At 35.3% G+C, this 21,980-nt stretch overlaps 1 protein-coding gene across 2 annotated transcripts in view; it reads left to right on the top strand.

Moving 5' to 3' along the window:
* LOC117413385 (gamma-aminobutyric acid receptor subunit beta-2) overlaps window positions 1-21,980 on the top strand; it is a 53,761-nt gene that overhangs the window by 16,805 nt on the left and 14,976 nt on the right. For both annotated transcript variants that reach the window (XM_034022517.2, XM_034022516.3), the window contains exons 4-5: window positions 7,161-7,381; window positions 15,203-15,285. In XM_034022517.2, coding sequence (XP_033878408.1) covers window positions 7,161-7,381; window positions 15,203-15,285 — 304 coding nt within the window. The remainder of the gene's footprint in view (window positions 1-7,160; window positions 7,382-15,202; window positions 15,286-21,980) is intronic.

The raw sequence follows: 21,980 nt of genomic DNA, 5'->3' as shown, positions 1-21,980 counted from the left end.
AGTTTGCAAAACTGCGTAAAGTCATAGGAGGGTACGGTTTATTTTTTTTTGTTTTATTTATTTTTCTTCTGAATGTAAAATGTATTCAACTTATAATGGCTGTATTTAAATACCATGCCTCTTACTGAATTACCATAGTAGTCACTATTTACTGGCATTGTGGTCTGGGATACTACGTTTTAAGAAGACTAGTTTTACAGACAGTCATTGGCTTATTGCTGAAAGAAGATTTCTTAAAATGAAATAAAGCTACTTTCTCCCTCAAATCAAGTAGCCACTTATACAATACAATTAATGAAGTTTCACTTGAAAGCTTGCGCTTTATGGAACACGGCTCTCCATTTAATGAATGTAAATGGTTTACAGAATTGTCTAAAGTACAGCTAATCACTTTTAGATCTGTGATTTTATAATGAAGAATGTGATATGCATTCTTAACCAGCATTGTCTGGGGCTTAATTGCACTCAGAGTTCCAATATTGAAACGGTCTGATTTTAACATAAATGGATGAATTTTAATGAATTCTGATCAAGGTTGCCCTGATTATAAGACAATCAACTGTCGTTAAAAAAAAAAAAAAAAGGGTCCATTGGAAATTTCAGTAATATTACTGCATAATTCCGCCCGTCTTTTCTGCAGGAATTAAAAGAGGTAATCATTAAGGAATGGTCAAACACATTACAGACTCTATGTAGGCCTTATTTGTTAAGTGTTTCAACCACTGTGTATACTGTATCATGCTATCTAATATAAGAGGTACATACCGTGCAGCATGTCTGTACCATTGTAAGTGCACTGTGTATTAGCAGTAAGCAATATAACATGGTCAAGATGAATAAGGTGTTAAAAGCACCACTGATTGAGCTATAAATCACTCTCATCCAATTCATTAGTAGCATGTTTTATCACTGACAGTCACAATCATCATGTTACATTTCTATATGTTAAGTGTTGAATTCTCAGTGCAAGATTCCCATCTTGTGAAGCAGACTGAAAATACACCTGACCCTGTGTGCCCCCACACTAAATTTGAAATCATTATATTTCCCAAGTCAACCTTCCCTAATGTTTGTGTGGGTTTGTGAAGCTGGGGACTTGGAGAGCTGTCATATGTTGCATAAATGCTTCTCCAATAAATTATAATGAGCAGGACCATTTTAAAAGGAGAGGGGTCTCACATGAGGTTATACTTTTTAAAAATATAGATGCTACTTTTTGGTTTGATTTAAAAACTAGGGTTGTATTTTTTAACCTTCTTGCTAAATTACAAAAAGAAAGGTAAAATATGTTTTTGTTGTTATTTTATTAGATTATATAATTATATTAACACAATAATTAGATTAAATGTGTTAATAATAAATACAATATTTATATGCAATGTTTTTGTTTTTTTCTAGTGAGGCTGAATAATATTTCTGATGGTAACATATATATGTCTTATATTGGAATCTGCATAGATATTAGTAATGGCAGGCTGAAAGCAGCAAAGATTGCTATCTTGTGTGGTGTAGACAGGTCTATAATGCACCTTTCCATTAAAAAAGCATACTGTAGACCAGTAGTGCTCAACTCTGGCCCTCGAAATCTAATCCAATCCAGGTTTTTACTGCAAGCAGGTTCTAATGTAGTTAATTGAAGCTGCTAAGAGGCAATTAACTAATTTAGAACCTGGTTGGAATAAAGACCAAGATAAGATTTAAAAACATTGAAGAAATAAAACCACAATTTCACTGTTTCTTAATTGGAGTTTATTTTTTCCACTTGATTGAATATCTTTTGTGTGTAAAAGTAGGTTCTTAGTCCTCGAAGTCAGAGAACGCATCAGATATTCTCTTGGAAGTTTTCTCATATGAAACGTACTGAACTCCCACAGCAGTAAACTGCAATGCAAATGAGAGTTCTTGTCAGTTTTAACAAGCCTGTCACTATCAGGACAGCCATCATATGTACTTATCTAAGAATATTTTTTTGTTTTACTACTGTCATTCAATTTCACATTTAAGATCTTGACAATGTACTGCATTTCTTTTCTCATAGATTTGGGTTAACTTATGTATTTATTATTATTATTATTATTATTATTATTATTATTATTATTATTATTATTATTATTATTATTATTACATTTCATTTCTTGGCCGAGAAGATTGGCAATAACTGCCAAGAAAGGTTTATTGTATTTTCAAAGCTGTGAAAGTCATTGCTGTGCACCACAAAAGCCATTTTATCGATCCAACAAAAAATGTTTTATATTGCCTATTGGGGTTTGGAGCACATTGATATTCCTTACTATAAGATGTCTTCCATTTGTTTTGTAGTGTGGCAAACAACAGCAGTCTGTATTTGACCACTGCACAGAGTCTACCACCTGCTGTGATGCTAAGCTGTAGCCAGCTGAGAAGCAACGTGAACGGACTGTTTGATGTTAACACCCCCTTTGCACAAATGAGAGTTTTTCTTTCATAACCTGTATCAAAAAGCTTTAAGGACCTGTACAATGACCATTTGAGCTTTTTGTTGAGGTTTTTATTTCCAACACATCCAGAGAAGTGTTTGAAGTGGCTGGCAAGCTGAACTTGATCACAGGTGACTGGTTGTTCAACATTTATTTTGAGGTTTATAGTTCACATGGTAGCCAGTTTGGAAGTACATGCATTGTCATTCACAGCATGCTCAGTAATCCACACAAGGAAGGGTGATAGAGCAGAGAAAGAGAATGCAACATGTTTCATTTGTTTGGTACTCATTCCCATTTTATTTTCCTCTGCCATTCTCTCACATTGAAATAACCTGACTTGGTTGTGAGATTGTGTGAATGGATTTCAATCAGCTGTGCAGACATACCAGTTAATGTGACGGTTGGCATTCTCAATTGAAAATGCCAGATCAATCTCTAATTGTTGGGCTGCAAGGTTCATTCCACATGTAAAATCTAGAAAGGAAAATAAGCTGTTAAGAAAGATAAGTAACCATATGCTTAGCCAAAATATCCCATAAGGGTTGTTTACAGCCATTCTCAGAAGTGAACTAAATGTAGCACTTTATGTACCTTCACGGGATATTCTGTTAATAAAGCAAGAATAAATAATGTATGAAAAAAAGTTTTGCTTTCCTGACAGCACCTGCCTAAAATTAGAGGCGATGATGTAATGATAGATTCTAAATGACATCTGTTAAAAAAAGGTATTCAATGCTAAATCTTTCAACACTTGAAAATGTTTTGCTATATTTATAAATGGTTTTGGTTGGTATGGGGATGGTTAAGGCTGGTTCATACTTAAGTCTTGTGAGTACAGGGAGGCTGTTGTGTGATGTGCCCAGCTACATTTGAGAAACATTCCAATATGGTGATCAGTCTCCCTTAAGTTGAGGGAACACAAAGCCACCTTTTCAAGAACAGTGGCTATAAACATGGTTCCAGGAGACTGGGAGATTTAGTTTAAGGCAACTTTGTTGTAACAAACCCCAAGTCTGCCCTAGTGTGCCATGCAGTGGCCTGAAACCTAGTCTCCTGAAACCAAGTTCCAAGCCACCCTAAAATCGTCTTGAAAAATAATTCCCTGATTAAAGTAGACTTACTTTCTCTTCTTCACAGAGTACATAATGCAATAAATACATATATTTTATTTCATTGTTTCCCATATTGTAGACAAATAAAAGCCCACAAACACAAGGGCCTGTTTGAACGCAGAAACCAAAGTTGTTAACATTGACCTAGGAATCCACTATTCATGCAAACATGTATTTTGCTTATTCGGACCACAGGAAACACCACTTACAGACATATCTTCTTTGATTCGGAAAGGTGATCTGAATTTTTAAAGAAGAATTTCCATTTTGTGTCAGCCTTAAGTAGTATACTTCTTGGCACAGGTTTGATTGTCCATGTCCAGTTAATTTTGATTGAAACTTAAACTTATTATCTAAAAGGGAAATAGATCTTTAAAAGACATTCTTCAAGTTAAATGTGATTTCAGACCGTATATAATACTTCTTGGAACTGGATGGCATCCGTTTAACTCTCTGCAAAGCCTCCTATTAAGTGTTCAAATGGTTTTGAAAGGACGCATGATCATTCTTCAGTGACTGTTGCCTCTTTTAGGTGCAGAAGATGATAGAGAGTAAAAATCTGCAGCGATGTTGGTTCTCCAGGAATCACAACTCTCTAACTGACTGAGATGCATTTTTTATACACATATTGGAGGTGTTTCTATTGTTTTTATTATTCATTTATCCCATTTCTGTTTTGAGCCCCGTCCTCCCACATTGTATTTCCCAAAGGAACTAGGTCTTGTAATACTGGACAGAAACAAACGGTGAAGAATATTTTTGTTTGTGTTAAAGATATTCAAAGAAAATGGTGGCAGTTGGTCTTAATCCCAGAAGGTGCAATTGCCATACATTAGATTATCAGCAGTCTTTTAGTTAATGTCAGCATGACTTTTGTCTATGGTTGGTTGGCGTGATAGGGAAGATTACTAGAATGGGTATTTGGCTCTAAAATGAGTACTGTGACCCTTAGCCAAATGAACACCCTTGAGGCTTTTTATATCCATTATGTGTCCACCATTAGCTTGGCAATTTACTATGGAAGAAGAGTACAACCATTCCAATCCTGATAAAACTGGCAACCACCAAAGAGTTTAACAAAAGGGAAATCCAGAGCAAAATAATAATTTGAAAAGCCTTGTTAAAATCCACTTACAGGGTTTATAAAAAGTTGTTTGAGTCACTTATACTAGATGTGCAAACATACAGGGGAAAGAGGCTCACTCTTACAAAATAGTAACAAGGAGATCTAGCTTGTTTTTACACCTAATAAGTAATCTAATATACTGTAGTACTTTATGCAAAGCCTGACCGACTAATAAATTTCATAGGTTTCCCAGGTTACTAAACTATATAATATGATGCAACACATATTGTTTTGGCTTTTGTCATACAACATTAATATTACTGCTTACATAACTGTACTATCATTTTTCTGTTTGAATTCAAAATATAATATAAAGCATACATGGCATAGATACATCCAGCAATAGCCCTTACAACTGAGCACTTGAGGGCTACAGGACCCACATCAGTGGCATAGTATCATATTTTTTCTAATGGGTCTAAATAAAAAAAGCATTTGGAATAAATTCTGAACTAGTGAAATAATTGATATGTGCACTCAGCTACAGTTTGAAATGACAGCTGAAATAGATATTCTCAACAAGCTCATTTCAATCCCTCAGTGTTAACCATATATGCCTATGTAGAGAGATGTTCGTCCAAAGGCATGCATGCCTAATACTTACTGAGAATGGACATTGGAGACGGACAGTGTTTCATTGCTGATCATGATCCTCTGTCTGTCATGGTCTGCATGGAAAATGCTGATACAATAACAGACTAAAAGGAGACTCAACTGGTTTCATCATTTTTCATCATGTATTTGAAGGGTATCGGTCAGATAAAAAATATGCCATGAGTTTAAATGACTTTATTATGACTAATGAATTATAGTACGTTTTTGTTTCTCCTGAGAAGCAACAGCTATTTTACTCTATCAAAATGTCAAAGAGAAATCCACCATCGGCAAAGTGTATACAGTTGACATAGTTAGACTTCAAGAGATCGTAACCAACGTTTTATGATTCATATAGGGCAGCAGTGTGGAGTAGTGGTTAGGGCTCTGGACTCTTGCCCAGAGGGTTGTGGGTTCAATCCCCAGTGAGGGACACTGCTGTTGTACCCTTGAGCAAGGTCCTTTACCTAGATTGCCCCAGTAAAAACCCAACTGTATAAATGGGTAATTGTATGTAAAATAATGTGATATCTGTATAATGTGAAATAATGTATAATGTGATATCTTGTAACAATTGTAAGTCGCCCTGGATAAGGGCGTCTGCTAAGAAATAAATAATAATAATAATAATAACCATCTTTATTATAGTAACCTATACTATCTTAGCCAATCAGACTTAAAGTAATGTATTCCTGACTGGCTGATACCTGCTTAGCTATAGCTCAGATTCAAGCTACCAGAACAAGACAATTCTCACATTTAATAAAATGAATTATACACAAGGAAGGGAATGCTGTCTGCAGTGATCTACTATCACCAAGGTCATTTACTTTGTGTCAGGTATCATTGCTTAATTAATGACAGCAAATAAAGACTTCAGTACATTTACAATTTTGAAGAGGTTTCTGTGGAAGTGGTGTTCAGGACAGTGAAATAAATACTTACTGCATTGATTAAAAATGCTATCATCCTTGTTGCTTACAGAGCTATTGAACTCAGCACTGTGTTGCATGTTAAAGTGCATCTTGTTTGAATGACAGCTTGTATTTTGGATACTTTAAAACGTATTAAGATAACAATAATTTCCACAGCCCTTTAAATTCTGGGTATTTGAAACATCTTGACAACCCTCTGCATACAGATTGCATGGCGGGGACCCCATCTGGTTAAAGTGTCACAGAGCACCCTGCAGTGTTTACAAGAAAGGTGTTCCTTTATCTTTGCTGAATCCCATGTTCTGTATCACAGTGATTTCATTGTTTTAGAACATCATTCTGTTTTTATATTTGTATTCACACTTCACGTGTCCTCGGTCAGCAGATCACCACATTTCTCAACATTTACCTCAACAAATTCTGTTATTATTATCACAGCGTATCAGTTTCCATCCAGCAGAAATGCCACATCGACTGATTAGCAATGTTGCATCATGCCAGTGTTGTATTGGAATTATAAAGCATTTTTTAAACTACCTGCTTTTACACCACCAATTTATAATGTCCTTATTAATATTCTCAGTGCATCTGTTTGGTAGGGGTCAATTTTCTTCCATGCAATCACTTAGTTTGGAGTCCTTGAAAGCTATTTATAACTGGGGTTTGAATAAATATATAACGGGATTCCTGTTCTTTATACACTCAGCCTGATTGCTGAGTTGTCTAAAATACACGGGAAGAGATAGCTGGAGAAGGTAGCATCCCAAGTGATTGGTTACATAGCAAGTACTTTCAAGGACTCTGTGACCTTAAGTGATTTGAAGGATTTTTTAATTCACTGCAATCAAAACTAGATTTGCCTTAAGTATGAACAACAGAAATGATGCCATGCAGTACTACTACTCTTTGCTGACCCGTTCTTTTTTTATTTCAGGACTATACACTGACAATGTATTTCCAACAAGCGTGGAGAGATAAACGACTGTCATATTCTGAGATTCCTCTCAATCTAACTTTGGATAACCGAGTCGCTGATCAACTCTGGGTCCCTGATACCTACTTCCTGAATGACAAGAAGTCATTTGTACACGGAGTCACAGTTAAAAATCGAATGATACGCCTGCATCCTGACGGGACAGTCCTCTATGGGTTAAGGTAAATGTTTCTTTTTTTGTTTTTAGTGTCTGTTCATAGTAGATTAATATTAGGGTAGGGTTTCATATAAGTACAGTAAGGGTGGAATTGATTTGTTTTATTTCAGGAGAAATTCAATAGGAAATCATACATTAATTAATATGTAATTACACTTGATTTACCAACAATGTATCTGTTAGCCGTAGGATTCATTTTTAACTATGGCGCTGCACACTTTACAGCAGCTGTTAAAAAGTACCAAAAACAAACAAAAAAATGATACATGTGTGCAACTTTGTATCAATCACACTTCATCGCGGATGTTTGTTTTGTTTTTTTGGTACGTTAAACGGTGCTGTTAGGATAGTGGGCCCATAATCAAAATAGGGAACATGCTATTGTGATTTCAGCACAATGTTAAAACATGCAGAGCATCCAGGTTCTAACAGGTAGCAACTTTTAATAAAAACAAAATCATGTTTAAATGCATCTTTGAAAATGGTGTTATTTGTGAAACGATCCCAATTGTTAATGCTTTCTAAACTCCATTATCCTTCCTCTCTGCTGAAAGCATATATATATTGCTTGATGCTCTGCCAGAAGTTTGTTTTATATTCTGCATAATCTACACACTTAACTGTCTAGAGTGAGCAGGGCACACTATAATTGAATCCTGCTATTACAGGCAAATTGCCCTGAGATGGGTGGTTTGTAGTTTCAAAGTAACTTAACAGAGCCTGATAAACAGATTTTTTTCAGTGCATTTTTAAGAAATCTGCTGTGAGTTTAATATTATTTTAAGTGTAACGATGAAATAAACAAATACATAAATATAAATACGTTTAATAACCTTGGAAGAGCCAAATAAGTATGATATTTTAAAATTAAATTATACAGTATCTACCCAGATAGAAAAACTTCAGTTATACTGAGATTGAAATGTGTGTCAAGGAGTGGAACATGAACACCCAACACTGGAGACCTTCTAGAATTCTGCCCTGGTGAAATTCCATCTATCCTGGTCTGATGAATTCAGTTCCCCCGGCATGTTTTTAACTAGATAAGTATGGGTGATCTGAGCTCTGAACAAATAACACCTAACCTGTCTGTGTACTACAGTGTTTAATACTTTAATACTCAGTAGCTACATAGATGTATGTGAACTGCTGAGCAGCACTGTAAAACAAGGATGAACTAAAGCAGATGTTCCCCATAGTACAGGCAAGCAAAGCATAGATGTTTGTCCATTTTGACTTGTGATCTGGGTTTAGGGCCCTGCCTGTTGAGTCACCTTTGTATATATGAAGCCAGGTAATGTGCATTTTATAAATATATAAAGTACTATACATGCCATTGTCAAGAGTATGTAATAATTCTTCTTTGCTGGGATTCATTTTCAGCCTCTACTGTTTTGATGGGTAGATTGTTTATAGTTGTAAGCATGCATAGATTAATCTTCATGACAGAATACGAAATACCCATACCGTGCCTAAAATCTGATTTTGTAGTAGTGGATTGCACATGCTCTAAAATTTGTAAGCCCATGACTTTGCTGCAAGGCCCAAGTTGCACAGGCCCAGGCGGTTTCTCTTAATAACTTGAATAGCTTTTACTTTCCCAACAGCACTTCCCTGGTGAAAACAGTTAAGATGGAAATAAAAAAGGGAACAATGAGATGACTAATGCATGCCTAGCACACAAGCCTATGTGCGTTTAACTGATCTCTTACTATTTCCAATTTACACCGCCTCTGGACTTTGTTAACTGCATTCTTGTAGGAACTTCATTACTTATTAAATTCTAGGTTAAAATTGCCTGCTTCGTAAATTAGTTTATGTGCCTGTTTCCATTTAGAACAAAAGGAGCTGGTGCCACAATGTGTTTGTTTAACGAATCACACTTAAGATGTTGAATCATGTAATTGCCTGGCAAGGTCGTGATTGAGTTCTGTGCATACGTTATAATGTAGCTTTTGATGCTGTGGACACATTAAGTTCAAGCACTTGGGGGCATTAGCTTCTGCAGCACTGTCAAGGTTAGGATAATTGTTTTCTTTCCCTTATCAGTCCTCTAGTCAGTTCTCTGTTATTACTTTCCGACTGCTCGCTTTGAAGATAGTTTGTGTAAACATGCAAGTCATTTAAATGTGCGCATGTTCATTGTAGAAGCTAAATAAATTACTGGTGAATGCCTTAGTGAGGACTCCAGATTTCATTTAAAAAAAAAAAAGTTTTTTTTTAATGGTCTTGCTGATATTCAAATATTCTATTACTCCTGTTTCAGCTCAAATTCAGCTACCTAGTATTAGATAGAAGACCACTCTAATATAAAAATATGAAAACTATGCTATCAATCTGGGTTCAAGAAACATATACATTGTAAGCCAGGATATGGTAATAACTGGGTAATAACCAACATTTCCTGCAATTAAATAGTAAATACTGGTGGAACACATGTGGGATTACATGAAGTAAGAATTACACATATGTTACCATGAAAGAGCAAAAACCATTGGCAGTTCCCCAGTTATTACAATGTAATTACACAGCTCTTACATTCCCTGTAATATAAGGTGACACCAGTGTGTTTAAAATGCAAAACTCTCCAAGCTCTTTTAATCCAGATTGTTATGAGCACAATCCAAAACCCCTAAATCAAACATTTCAGTTGCATTGCGGCTTGGTAACTTTGAAATATTTTCAAGGAATTTTAAAAACGTTTCTGTAAGGGCAGTAATATAAGGGTGAACTTCATTCCATGTAAGTTTCTACGGAATTGAGTTCTCTTCTGCCAGTAGTATCTACTGGAGGGGATGCAGCAGTAGGAAACACCGGCCTGTGTGGCAGACCTTTTCACAGGACGTTTGTAGATCCTAATTCTATACAGGCACTCCTGTCAGACACAGCAAGACCTTATGGCTTTATTTGGAGTATTGATGGCACTGGCATTGGCACGCCGCATTATTTTATGTTCATGCATCATTTTGGTCAGAAAATGTAATGTTTGCAAGTGTAAGATACAGCTTAATGGATGACTGCATCATTAATGTTCATAATCTATATTCTTTTCACATACTGTGGCCACTGAGCAAGCTTCAAGATTTAAGGTGACGTAGAAAAGTACAGGATTATAACAGTGAGGCCATCTGTTGGATAGGGTTTGATCAGTCCGACTGGGTTGTGATAATAAACAACAGTCTTCAACTGGGCAAATACGTTTTTAAAGACCTGCAGATAAGAATGGTCACAATGCCACACAAAAACACAATGATATTTTTACAACTTATCTTTAATAATAATAATAATAATAATAATAATAATAATAATAATAATAATAATAATAATAATACATAGGCTATTTAGGGCAAGGTCTTGAGCACTGTAAATAATTTGAGCAGCAAGTTACAAGGTAATGCCGATTCTGGGTCTCACAGTATGTATTGAACAAGGTAACCCTTGTATATTAGGCTCCTTCTGTAGCCTGTTGGCAACAGTGCAATAGTGTTTCATCATTAAATTAAACTTTCAAGAGTGTCAAAGGTGGCACCGCTTGAGGTTTATAATTTTAAAAGCATATGAGATTAATTACATAGTGAGTTCCATGCACATCGCCAACTTTCCTTCTTTTCCGGCTGTGTAGTCAACAAATGACGTTGTGGCAGTAGTTATCGCTGTAGGCGGTCGTATATGCCTGCCTGTTTAGAAAACCAACCCATTAGCAACCTGATAGAAATGCAACTCATAGTCCTGACTATTTACTCTGTTTTGCATGTTTTTAGTCTCGTTATGTTTTTATCCCCAGGGTCAGAAAGCTGTTTTTTTTTTTTTACTTGGTCTCCGTATGTTGCATGTGAATATTACTTTTAGCTTCAGGTATCATGCAGATTACCAGTTAAGCACAAAATTAATATTCTAGATTTCAATATAAATCTAACCAATCAGAAACACCTAACTAAAATATAAAGCTTTTCAGAAGTACTGTATTTTATCCTTGAGGAAAATGATCTTTTGCTTTGAAATGTAAGCTTTTAACATGAGTTGTTCCTTATGTCATTCATTGCACTCGTTTGTTTAAAATGTTTCCATATCCTCTTACATAGAAGACTTAGCAGCGGGATAAAGTGCTTGATGTAATTTTCTGTATTTATTCATGCGCATATTAAATACATATAAAGCATATGCACCTTTTTTGAAATTTAAATAGCACTTTATTGTCTTCTTAGACCATAATAATAACCACTGTTTAATATTCCACAAAGTGATTAAATAATGCAAAGAATAGGTTAATTTGGTTCAGTCTATTTACATTTCCATAGACTTGCAATGTCATAAACATCAAAGAGGTTTTAATGTTTAGAAGACTAGGCTGCTGGATTATGTATGCCATTATTTTCAGTATAAAATCCTTTTTTTGACATCAAGGTTGAACAGAAAGTAATTCATAATTGGGCAACTAAAAAGGAAGCAAACCAGCGCTGAAACAATAGTTGAACATAGAACAGCTCAAAGATTTATATGTGCTTTTCACACATTAACAGCAACCAGATCCAGTTTTAAAAACAATATGTGAACTTAAATGAATGATTTCGGAGTCAATTTTGACTTGGGATAGTCCAGCTTCCTGGTTAGAAAAAAAAGTACTGTGCAACAACAACAAAAAAAAAGCCCTATTGCATTAAGAAAGCATGTACCTTCTGGTAGACACAAACAGGTCAGCGTGTTGCTGTTTCTGCCAGTTTGCCGATACTACAAAATAAAAAGCAAGGTCAACAACAGTGTACAAAATCCAGTAAGAAAAACACTTGGACATAGTTCACTTGCTATTCGGTCAATGTTGCGTGAGTTCCATTTTAAATTGCAATCCTATTTCAACTCTTCATATCATAAACTCTCTGCAGTATCCGTTCTGCTTCTCCTCCAGGGTGTTTGTTGTCTCTTCCGACCGTGCTCGAGCTCCCAACAGCTGTTACTGGTTCTGACCCCTGCTTGTGAGACACTGGGATACAAGCTCTAGTGCAAGACGCTCGCTCAGGGAGATGCGTGGTCACCAATTTAGATTTCTTCCAGGTGGAAACCTCAGCCATTCCTGATGTTATTGGTGGCCTAAGGCATCTTCAGATTTCATTCTCAAAGCTATCAATTTCTGCAAGGAAACAGCTAAGGAAAGTAGATTGAACCCCCTACAGTGCATTCTCATCATTATAATAATACTTGGAGGAGGGTGATTAGTTATGGCATGACTTATATATTCTTCTTAATCAACTGTACCTGCTGTACCGTGTGGGTGCTGCAGTCGAAGACCTCACAGCTCGGGTGTGACAGCTACTCTGGTAATTGATAATAATTATGCCGATTGTTATATCATAGTGAATGAGGTGATTCAAAGACAGCAGGCCTTTTTAACATTTAGCTGAATTACCAGAAGATCATTTCTATTTATAAAATGTCCTAAGACTTCACACGAACATTACTTAAGCAGAAACAAAGCCTGCTATATTATGGTGATGATGACAATAACATAAAAACATCTTCTAAACTTTCATGACTATTGATGATTTCAAATGTGTTTTCTAGTCCACTAAGGTTAGGTGTGGACGCAAGCAGTTTTTATTTTTATTTTTTTTTGTCGTAAGTCCTCAGTTGATCTGCATTCTTGATTATGCAGTTTTTACATTGATTGGGATGTCATTATGCTAAATGGGTTGGTACTTTTCTATCATGATGGGCCAGACTTAAAGGGGAAGTGCTTTTATAATACATCGATAATACGTTGCATCTTGTGGAAATCAGAAATGATGTCTGAACTCAATATTAAATGGATGTACCTATTTGAAAAATTCTGTGTCATCTGCATTTGGAGAAAAACAAAGTTATTTTTTCCCCTACTGTAGTAAACACAAAGGCCACCGCATTTGTTAAGACTTTATTAAGTCTGGTATTTTAAGCATCAGTAGCTCACCAGATTGTCATTTAGAATAAAGGTGCAGTGTCCCCTTGGGGTCTGGACTGGGCCTCACATGAACTCACTTTGAAGTGGAATATGTTCTTATAATCTACATTATTAAATACAACTATATGCTGCATGTGGGGAGCTCGAGAGCATTACCACAAGAACAATATGTGGAACAGTAGGATATCTTAAATGAGTCTTATTGAATATCTGTCCTATTTATCCAATTAAATCTCACTCTCAGACAAGGTTAGAATGCATTTTTAGGTTTTTTAAATAAAAGTATGCAGGCCTTGTGAGCTATACATGTCTCTAAAGGCACAGTTATAAGTACTTCATGGAGCATAGATATTTCCACTTTCATTCCCTTGAAAGTATTTAAATATAGCATGGTTATAGCTCAACGTTATTTACAGGTAAATGAGGTTTCATGTCAGTTTTGATCATCAGAAATGTATTGTTGTTTAAAGACACAGTATTGTGGGGTTTTTTCCATTGACCTACAGTAAACGACAGAGAACTCGTTTGGAGATTTGTTGCCATAATCAGTGCTTTGGGTTTCACAAAACCAGTGCGATACAGTTTGTGCCTTTTTAACTCAATTAACTTTTAAATTGTGTATGTGTTCAAACCATCAATTTATAGTTGAATCAAGTACCATAACATTTCTGATGTCTTATGGTTTAAATTTGTGTATGTGGCAGGTATATACCTTATAAAAGAAGTGCTTTGGCTTGCACAAAACCAACAGAATATATATATATATATATATATATATATATATATATATATATATATATATATATATATTATTTATAATAATATGGTGATGGGATTTTGAAGGGAGGACTGTAGGTTGCTGGTTGGCAAGGTGATTTATAGAGGCATTATTATTATTATTATTATTTATTTCTTAGCAGACGCCCTTACCCAGGGCGACTTACAATTGTTACAAGATATCACATTATACATTATATCACATTATACAGATATCACATTATTTTACATACAATTCCCCATATATACAGTTGGGTTTTTACTGGAGCAATCTAGGTAAAGTACCTTGCTCAAGGGTACAACAGCAGTGTCCCCCACTGGGGATTGAACCCTCAACCCTCCAGTCAAGAGTCCAGAGCCCTAACCACTACTCCACACTGCATGAACTAGGACATGGATTTGATGTTGTATTTTAATCCTCTCCATGCCCACACAATGTAAATTGTGAAAGGCTCAGTAAACGCTGTTTATTTATCAGACTGTATTGAGCCGTTTTGAAATTGGTTCTTGTGTTTCATAGATTGTCATATAATTGCTTTTGATTGAAATGGCATGTACTGCTTCCACTCTGTTATACCCCAAAGAAACAGTATTGTTACCACATCAGCCAGGAAGAAGACTCTGAATTCTGTTAGAATCTTGTACAGAATTCATCACATTTTTATAAAACAGCCACTTTGAATTAATAATAACAATAAGAGTAATACTCTATTATATTATATAGCCCCAAAAAAGTCATCACTTATTGAGTGATTCTAAAGTTGAATTACTTTATTGTTTTACATACTGTAACTAAGCCATATTAAAAACAATAGTTACAGATCATATGGGAAATCAATAAGAGAAGAGTTCATGACAGTATTTGTTGGTATGTTTTATCTTACTGAACTAAGAGGCAATACATTACGTTAAATGACTTTACAGATCTCTTACTGCATACTTAACATGATAAACAATCTCTCTGTAGATAGCTTTATATTCTGCCTAATTGTCTCCGTATAGTCACATAACAGCTAAGGAGCTAAAGTGTTTACAGTAGTCTGTCTTATTTATGTTGTGTGTCAGCAGATTAAACCAGAACATTTAAAAAACAATAATTGTGCCATTGCCTTTCAGAATTACTACGACCGCAGCTTGTATGATGGATCTGAGGAGATACCCCTTGGATGAACAGAACTGCACTTTAGAGATAGAGAGCTGTGAGTATTCGTGATATAGTCAATGTTTTTCAGATATCCTTCACCCACTCATGCGCTATCAATCCATCACTCGTCTCCACTCCAGAAACCAGTGTTTATTGCATGCATCTTAAGGGACTAACACTGAAGTTACTAGAGGACTCCAATACTGTGTGACCTCCTTTTTCTTTATTAAGTTTGCAGTATCAACCATAATTCTTACATCCAGCTTACTGCAGAAGGGTTATTCTTGGAGATGACTCAATACAATGTCATATTAATGGGTAATTGTGTAAAATCTCACAGAAAAGACCTCATTTTACTTAGAAATGCTTCGTGGAATGAATTCAATCCAGGTCTATAGAGAGATAATTGTTGTTTTTAATTTAAAGCACTTATCATCAAGATGATTTCCCATAAAGTTAATGTTCTCAGTAATGTAATTACCATAAGCAAGCCTTGTGTTATTGAAGAGATGCATGCCAATAATTGGGTTATATTTTTTTAAAAATTGTGCACACTAGACTGCATTGTGCACACTAGACTATGTTTGAACACTCTCTTCCCCATCCCTTTCATGAGTATTGGAGGCATGATCTTGAGCTTATTCATCCTTAGTGAGATTTTCAAAAACCTCTTGCCCTAAGCCAGTTTTCCTTTTGTAGTTAAGCAAGGTAGTTTCACCCTCACAAATATTCATTATGTTTTTTCCTTTTAAGTTATACCCCTAGTGGCTATGTAAGTTCTTGATTGGTATATGGCTTCAGAGGCATTTTTTATTTTACTTTAAAAAAAGCCTTCCTGAGTGGTTCTGGGTTCTTCGTTTTTATTTATTTATTGTTTAAATATACATTTTAGAGTGCCCGATTTTTTTTTCTTCATTTTTGCTCCCTCACCGCAGCAATTACCCACAAAAATGCAGGAGAACTGGAGGTCAGTAGTTGTCCTCTTATCAAAAGTCCAAAAAAACTGCTTGACTGGCCAATATGTTCTGTGTTTGAATGGATATTGTAACAGAAACCAGAATCAATCCAGAAAATGGCAAATTTCATTAAGGTAAGGAAATAAAGGAATACAATTGCATTTGAAGCTATATACAAGTTATGGAAGCAGTTAAATGGGGTGAAGTGGTTCCGTTTTTTATAATGTACATCTTGTGTTGTATCCTAAGTGTACTGTGCATTTTTAACAGTGATATTATATACTGTACATGTCCCAAAGCGACACAACAAGTAACTAAAAGCAGTTCATAGACTACAATTAAAGAGGTTAAATACAAATTAGTTGCATGTTACCAATGCTCTTAATGCAATGTGCCACTTTATTACTTGGAGGCATGAATATCCAAGCTATTCAGCATCAGCTTATCCTTGAAAAAGAGCAATAGCAAGAAGGATTAGTAAGAAGAGTAGCTAATGTAAAAAAAAAACAGAATTTAATAATTCTATACAGTCATAACTGAAAGCCTTGAATAGTAAGATAATAATAACTTGCAGAACTTTGTGAATAAAGTAGATCTACAACTTTGCAACTTGATCCCAGAGAGATCAGAAATGAGCTTTACAAAGCAGTGTCAATATTCTAATATTGATCCAGAGAGATCAGAAATGAGCTTTACAAAGCAGTGTCAATATTCTAATATTGATCCAGAGAGATCAGAAATGAGCTTTATAAAGCAGTGTCAATATTCTAATATTGATCCAGAGAGATCAGAAATGAGCTTTACAAACAAGTGTCAATATTCTAATATTGATCCAGAGAGATCAGAAATGAGCTTTATAAAGCTGTGTCAATATTCTAATATTGATCCAGAGAGATCAGAAATTAGCTTTACAAACAAGTGTCAGTATTCTAATATTGATCCAGAGAGATCAGAAATGAGCTTTACAAAGCAGTGTCAATATTCTAATATTGATCCAGAGAGATCAGAAATGAGCTTTATAAAGCTATGTCAATATTCTAATACTGATCCAGAGAGATCAGAAATGAGCTTTATAAAGCTGTGTCAATATTCTAATATTGATCCAGAGAGATCAGAAATGAGCTTTATAAAGCAGTGTCAATATTCTAATATTGATCCAGAGAGATCAGAAATGAGCTTTATAAAGCTATGTCAATATTCTAATACTGATCCAGAGAGATCAGAAATGAGCTTTATAAAGCTGTGTCAATATTCTAATACTGATCCAGAGAGATCAGAAATGAGCTTTACAAAGCAGTGTCAATATTCTAATATTGATTGAGCTGAATAGGCTCTATTGACAAAGATTGTGAATCATTTAAAGACAGTTTTGATTGATTAAATAAAGTCGAACGTTAGAAATCTGGTCCACTGTGGTTGGTGGTGTTTGATTTTTCTTTTCGCCACAACAGTGCACAATGCACACGTGTGCATATAACTTGGTTAATTAACTATGAGAAACTATAAATCTCATTCATTCAGCATTGTTAATGTTCATAGTTAAATAACGCTGTGATATGTGCTTCAATGGGCATTTTGTTAGTTTGCCATTGTATTCCCCTTGGTCCCAAAATACTCCAAACTAAGTGCATTTATGCACCATTTTATTGTGTATTCATTCAGTATCCCTTATGTAAAGCTTTGTTTTTCTTGCTTCCTATACAACATTACCTGTTGTTTTTTTCCAAGGGCAGTTGTGGAGTAACTGCACAGTGAATGTGTTTAAGGGGTATATATGAACAGCAGCTATTAGAGTAGAAAGACTACATTTTATTAAGCGTGACACAACTGACATTTCCCTAATTTCTTTTTTGTGATAGTCAAGCGAAAACATATGTTTGTGGCTAGAGGACTTGTTCTTTAGATAGCTGTTATCAATTTCAGTAAATGAAAAGAATTATACTCTGTCCATAAGTGGTTGATCTTCTTTACCGGCAGCTCTTCCAGAGCTTTTGAATCGTTTTTTTTTTTTTTTAGAAATAGAAAACACACCTTAGTCCAATGGACAGTGACAAATTATATTTTGACATTAGTTGTATATCCGTTTCTGTTTCATGAACATTTTAACCAAAACAAGGACTACTAAAGTCAAAGTAGCAACTGTTTAATCCACATAGAGGTCTCCCTAACAAAATAAGGGACAGTTGTCAGGTCAATCTGCAATGTCTGTCTGCCTTGTGATGTTGTCATTTAGAAATAATCAGAAACACCTTTTGCCAGCCACAAAGCAATATAAACTGCCTATCATCAGTAAACACTTTTTAGTGAAAGGCTGAGGTCTTATAAAACTCCATTCGCGACAGGAGAACCAAGGGCCCTTTTCTGAAGCAAATGCAAGGCAAAGACACATTTTAAGAAGTTAAATAAGTTTGATGCCTTCCTGCAACTAACTTGCTATTTATATATAGTAGCATTCAAACGGTTTTATTCCTCTCAGAAAATGTGCCCTTGTCTTTGCACTTGATTCAAAATAGGGTCCTGAGAGTTCATAACCACTCATCATTATTTTTTGTGATTGCTTTATGAAAACATAATCAAGTAGCAACGCAAATATGTGTGTTTAGGTACATTTAGTAAATGAAGTGTAAAGCACATAGTTTTCTTCATTTCCAGCTTAATTATTCAATTAGGAATCCATTAGTAAATTAATCACAAGAAATTTCATTTCTGAAAATAAATCAAGGGTCACTGCATTGAACACAGATTAAGAGAATTGCATTAAACATCATGCACACATTGTATTATAAATCATAATTAGAAGCCTTTAAGCAAAGAAAAGCAATACATAAAATGAGAAAGAACCGCTTTAGCATTATGATTTAAGCCCATCGAGGGTAGTCAGTTTTAATGAGCATGAAAGAAGTCTAGTAGGTCTTTAGAACAATTGGACTTTGTGGGTCGTCACCAGCGATGTGCTGATTTATAAATATACTTCTAAAGGCCAATCAGTGCTTAGAACCACACAGACTGACAACTCATGTTTTATTAGGAAGCCACTGGTGCATAAAAGGTCTCTGCTATGCTCATATGAATTCTTTTTTTAGTGCCTGACTGGTTTTCTGAGCATGGATGTCCCCAGAAGTGGTGATTTACTGGGAGAATAAATGGCTCTGAACAGGAAACAAACAAGAGTAAACAACGTTCTGGGAGAGCTTTATTTTTGAGAGCAAGAGGCTTTTTCTTTCCTCATTCTAGTCCAAACATGGTATTCAGCTATTGTCTGTGAAGCTGTAGTGAGTTGAAATCCTGTGTCAATGGGACATTCTTTATTTTAGCATAACTCAGAAATGTGTGTTTACAATTGTTAAGCGTTATGGCATTATAGATGAGTAAACTGCTTAAGAGCTAGTGCCTACTGCTGAAGGCTCTCCTGTCTGGTAATGGACTGTGATTGGAGTTATGCATCTTGAGCAAAAAGAAAGGGGGCACCATCACTATTGGAAAAATGTTTAGTCACAGATGTATATATTCCCTCCAAAAAATGTAAGGGTACTAAAAATAAGAGAAGCAGAATGGATGTGTTTCGTGCAGGTATAGCGTATACAATGGTAGTATATGATGATAATAAAGATTGTTACATGAAAGCTAGCTATCTGAAACCAGATGATATGTGATGATTTAAACCATATGTAACCAGGGCAAGATGAGCTCCTTACATACAGCAGTCTGTCATGTGAAATATACCCAGCAGTTGATTCGAGTTTATGGCTGAGGGAGGTTGTTTCTTTGTTTTGTTTTTTCACATTAGATACGGCATGATACAATTTGCTAGGTAACTTTATCAGATTCGATCCAGTAAATGGCAACAGGAGCTTGAGACTTATGCACTTTGACAGTTACTTTCATCTCTAGAATGGCATAGACATAATATTGTCAAGATCTCAAAGATGGATAAGACGAGGCACAGTCTGAGGCTGCAAAAAGCAAATTGCTCTAATTCTGTTAAGTAAAGTAAAGAAGAAGAAAAATGTATTTCTGTATGAAGCCTTTTGTGTGTGTGTTTTTTTTTATTCTAGTGAATTATGTTTCATCCTTTTGCTAGTTAAGATTAAATGTGTGCATGTGTGTTGTTATTAAGCAGGATTACATATTTTCCATGATACCCAATATTTAGAGTTACATTGCCTGTTTTGTCAATGCACTCTTAGATATACCGTTTTTTTACAGTGTGAAAGGTAAAAAAGAAACAAACAGATAGATTAATTCAATCAGTTAGGAGTAGAAGTGTGTGCTTCTGTGTGAGGAGGGGGAATACAAAGAGGAGTGAGACCTTTAAATGATTCCGGGCATGGGCAAATTTAACAGGATTAGATAGGAGATAGCAAAGAGATTGGAGTGCCTAATGAGGTAGCACAATGTGATAATGATTATAACTGTGTAAATATCTTAAGAGGGATTCTGGTAACAATTAAAGATAATGTCTAAAAAGTAACACGAACTCAAACGACAACAGACGCTTTTATGTTTTATGTGAATGTTTCAGTTTTACTTATAACTTTAAAGAAAGCCAAAATATGCATAATGAATTCCAATGGAATTCAGTAAATACATGTATTGTATTTTTCTTTTTTTCCTTTTTTACAATATGCAAACATAAAAAAAAAAAAAAAAACACTATATATAAACTAGTTAGACCATTGTAGCATGACCACTGGAGTGCGTTTTGAACTATGACAAGCCATACGGTAGTAGGAAACACCAGAAACTATTCATCTATAGCATTGTCTTCAAAATGTCTGCATATTTCAAACATAAGTACAATATTCAATCAAAGAATCCAACATGGAAAAATAGGGACCAGTGATAAGACTGTTAGTGCCAATACTACCCTGTAGTAGTTGCTAGAATAACTTTGACTAGAACCCATATTTGACTTGACTGTTCTTCAGCAATAAGACTACTGATCTACAGGTATATTGCCATTTAGTTTCTACGAAATGTACAGAACTTCTGTGGGGTTCAGATCTAGCAGGCCCAATCCATCTTCTTGACTCTTTTCCTAACCGGAATATGGGTAACACGACTGTGTTGCAGATTGCGATCTTGCAGGGAGAACAGATCCCTAGCCATTAGCTTCTTGGTATTTTACAACTAATTTCACTCTAAAATGTAATTTTACTGTTTAATGAAACAAACCATAGCTCCATCATTATATAAAAATACACAGATACACATATAGGGTACCGTAGATTTATTATACTTTCTACACCACTAGATACTAAACAGTAGATGACTAAACCAGAGGGTATTTTTTTGTTAAAACAAAAGGAATGAGGGCTAGGAAAATGCCCACCTGTCCACCTCAACACAAAAAAATGGCTTAAATAAAATCACAATGTAGCTTGATTGATTTGTTTCATATAAATTGGTCTCTGTTGGCTCAAAACAATAGAGCAACTCATTCCTCTATATTGGTCTGTGCGTATTAGCCCCCCGTGCTTTCATTGTATTTAACACATGCTGTGCAATCTTACTTTACTGAAACTGTGGGACAGATGACTGACACATAGTTAAATATTTCCTCTCTGAAGGAAAAGCAAGAGATCTCTTAGTTCACTCTTCTATAGCTGTACATTGGCAAAGTGAAGAATGCATACCAAACCAAGCTAAGGAAAGAAACATGGATTTCGAACCTTAGTCACTACTCTGTAGTTGAAAGCCTGCAAATTGATGGTGATATTCAAAGGCACCTCAAAATCTTTTATACGTGTACTCGTAAATTATATCCGTCTGGGTTTTGAATGAATCTGACCTG

The sequence above is a fragment of the Acipenser ruthenus genome, chromosome 23, assembly GCF_902713425.1.
Source record: "Acipenser ruthenus chromosome 23, fAciRut3.2 maternal haplotype, whole genome shotgun sequence".
Taxonomy (NCBI): Eukaryota; Metazoa; Chordata; class Actinopteri; order Acipenseriformes; family Acipenseridae; genus Acipenser; species Acipenser ruthenus.
Note: the sequence above shows the minus strand (reverse complement) of the source record. Positions and strands in the feature narration are given on the sequence as shown.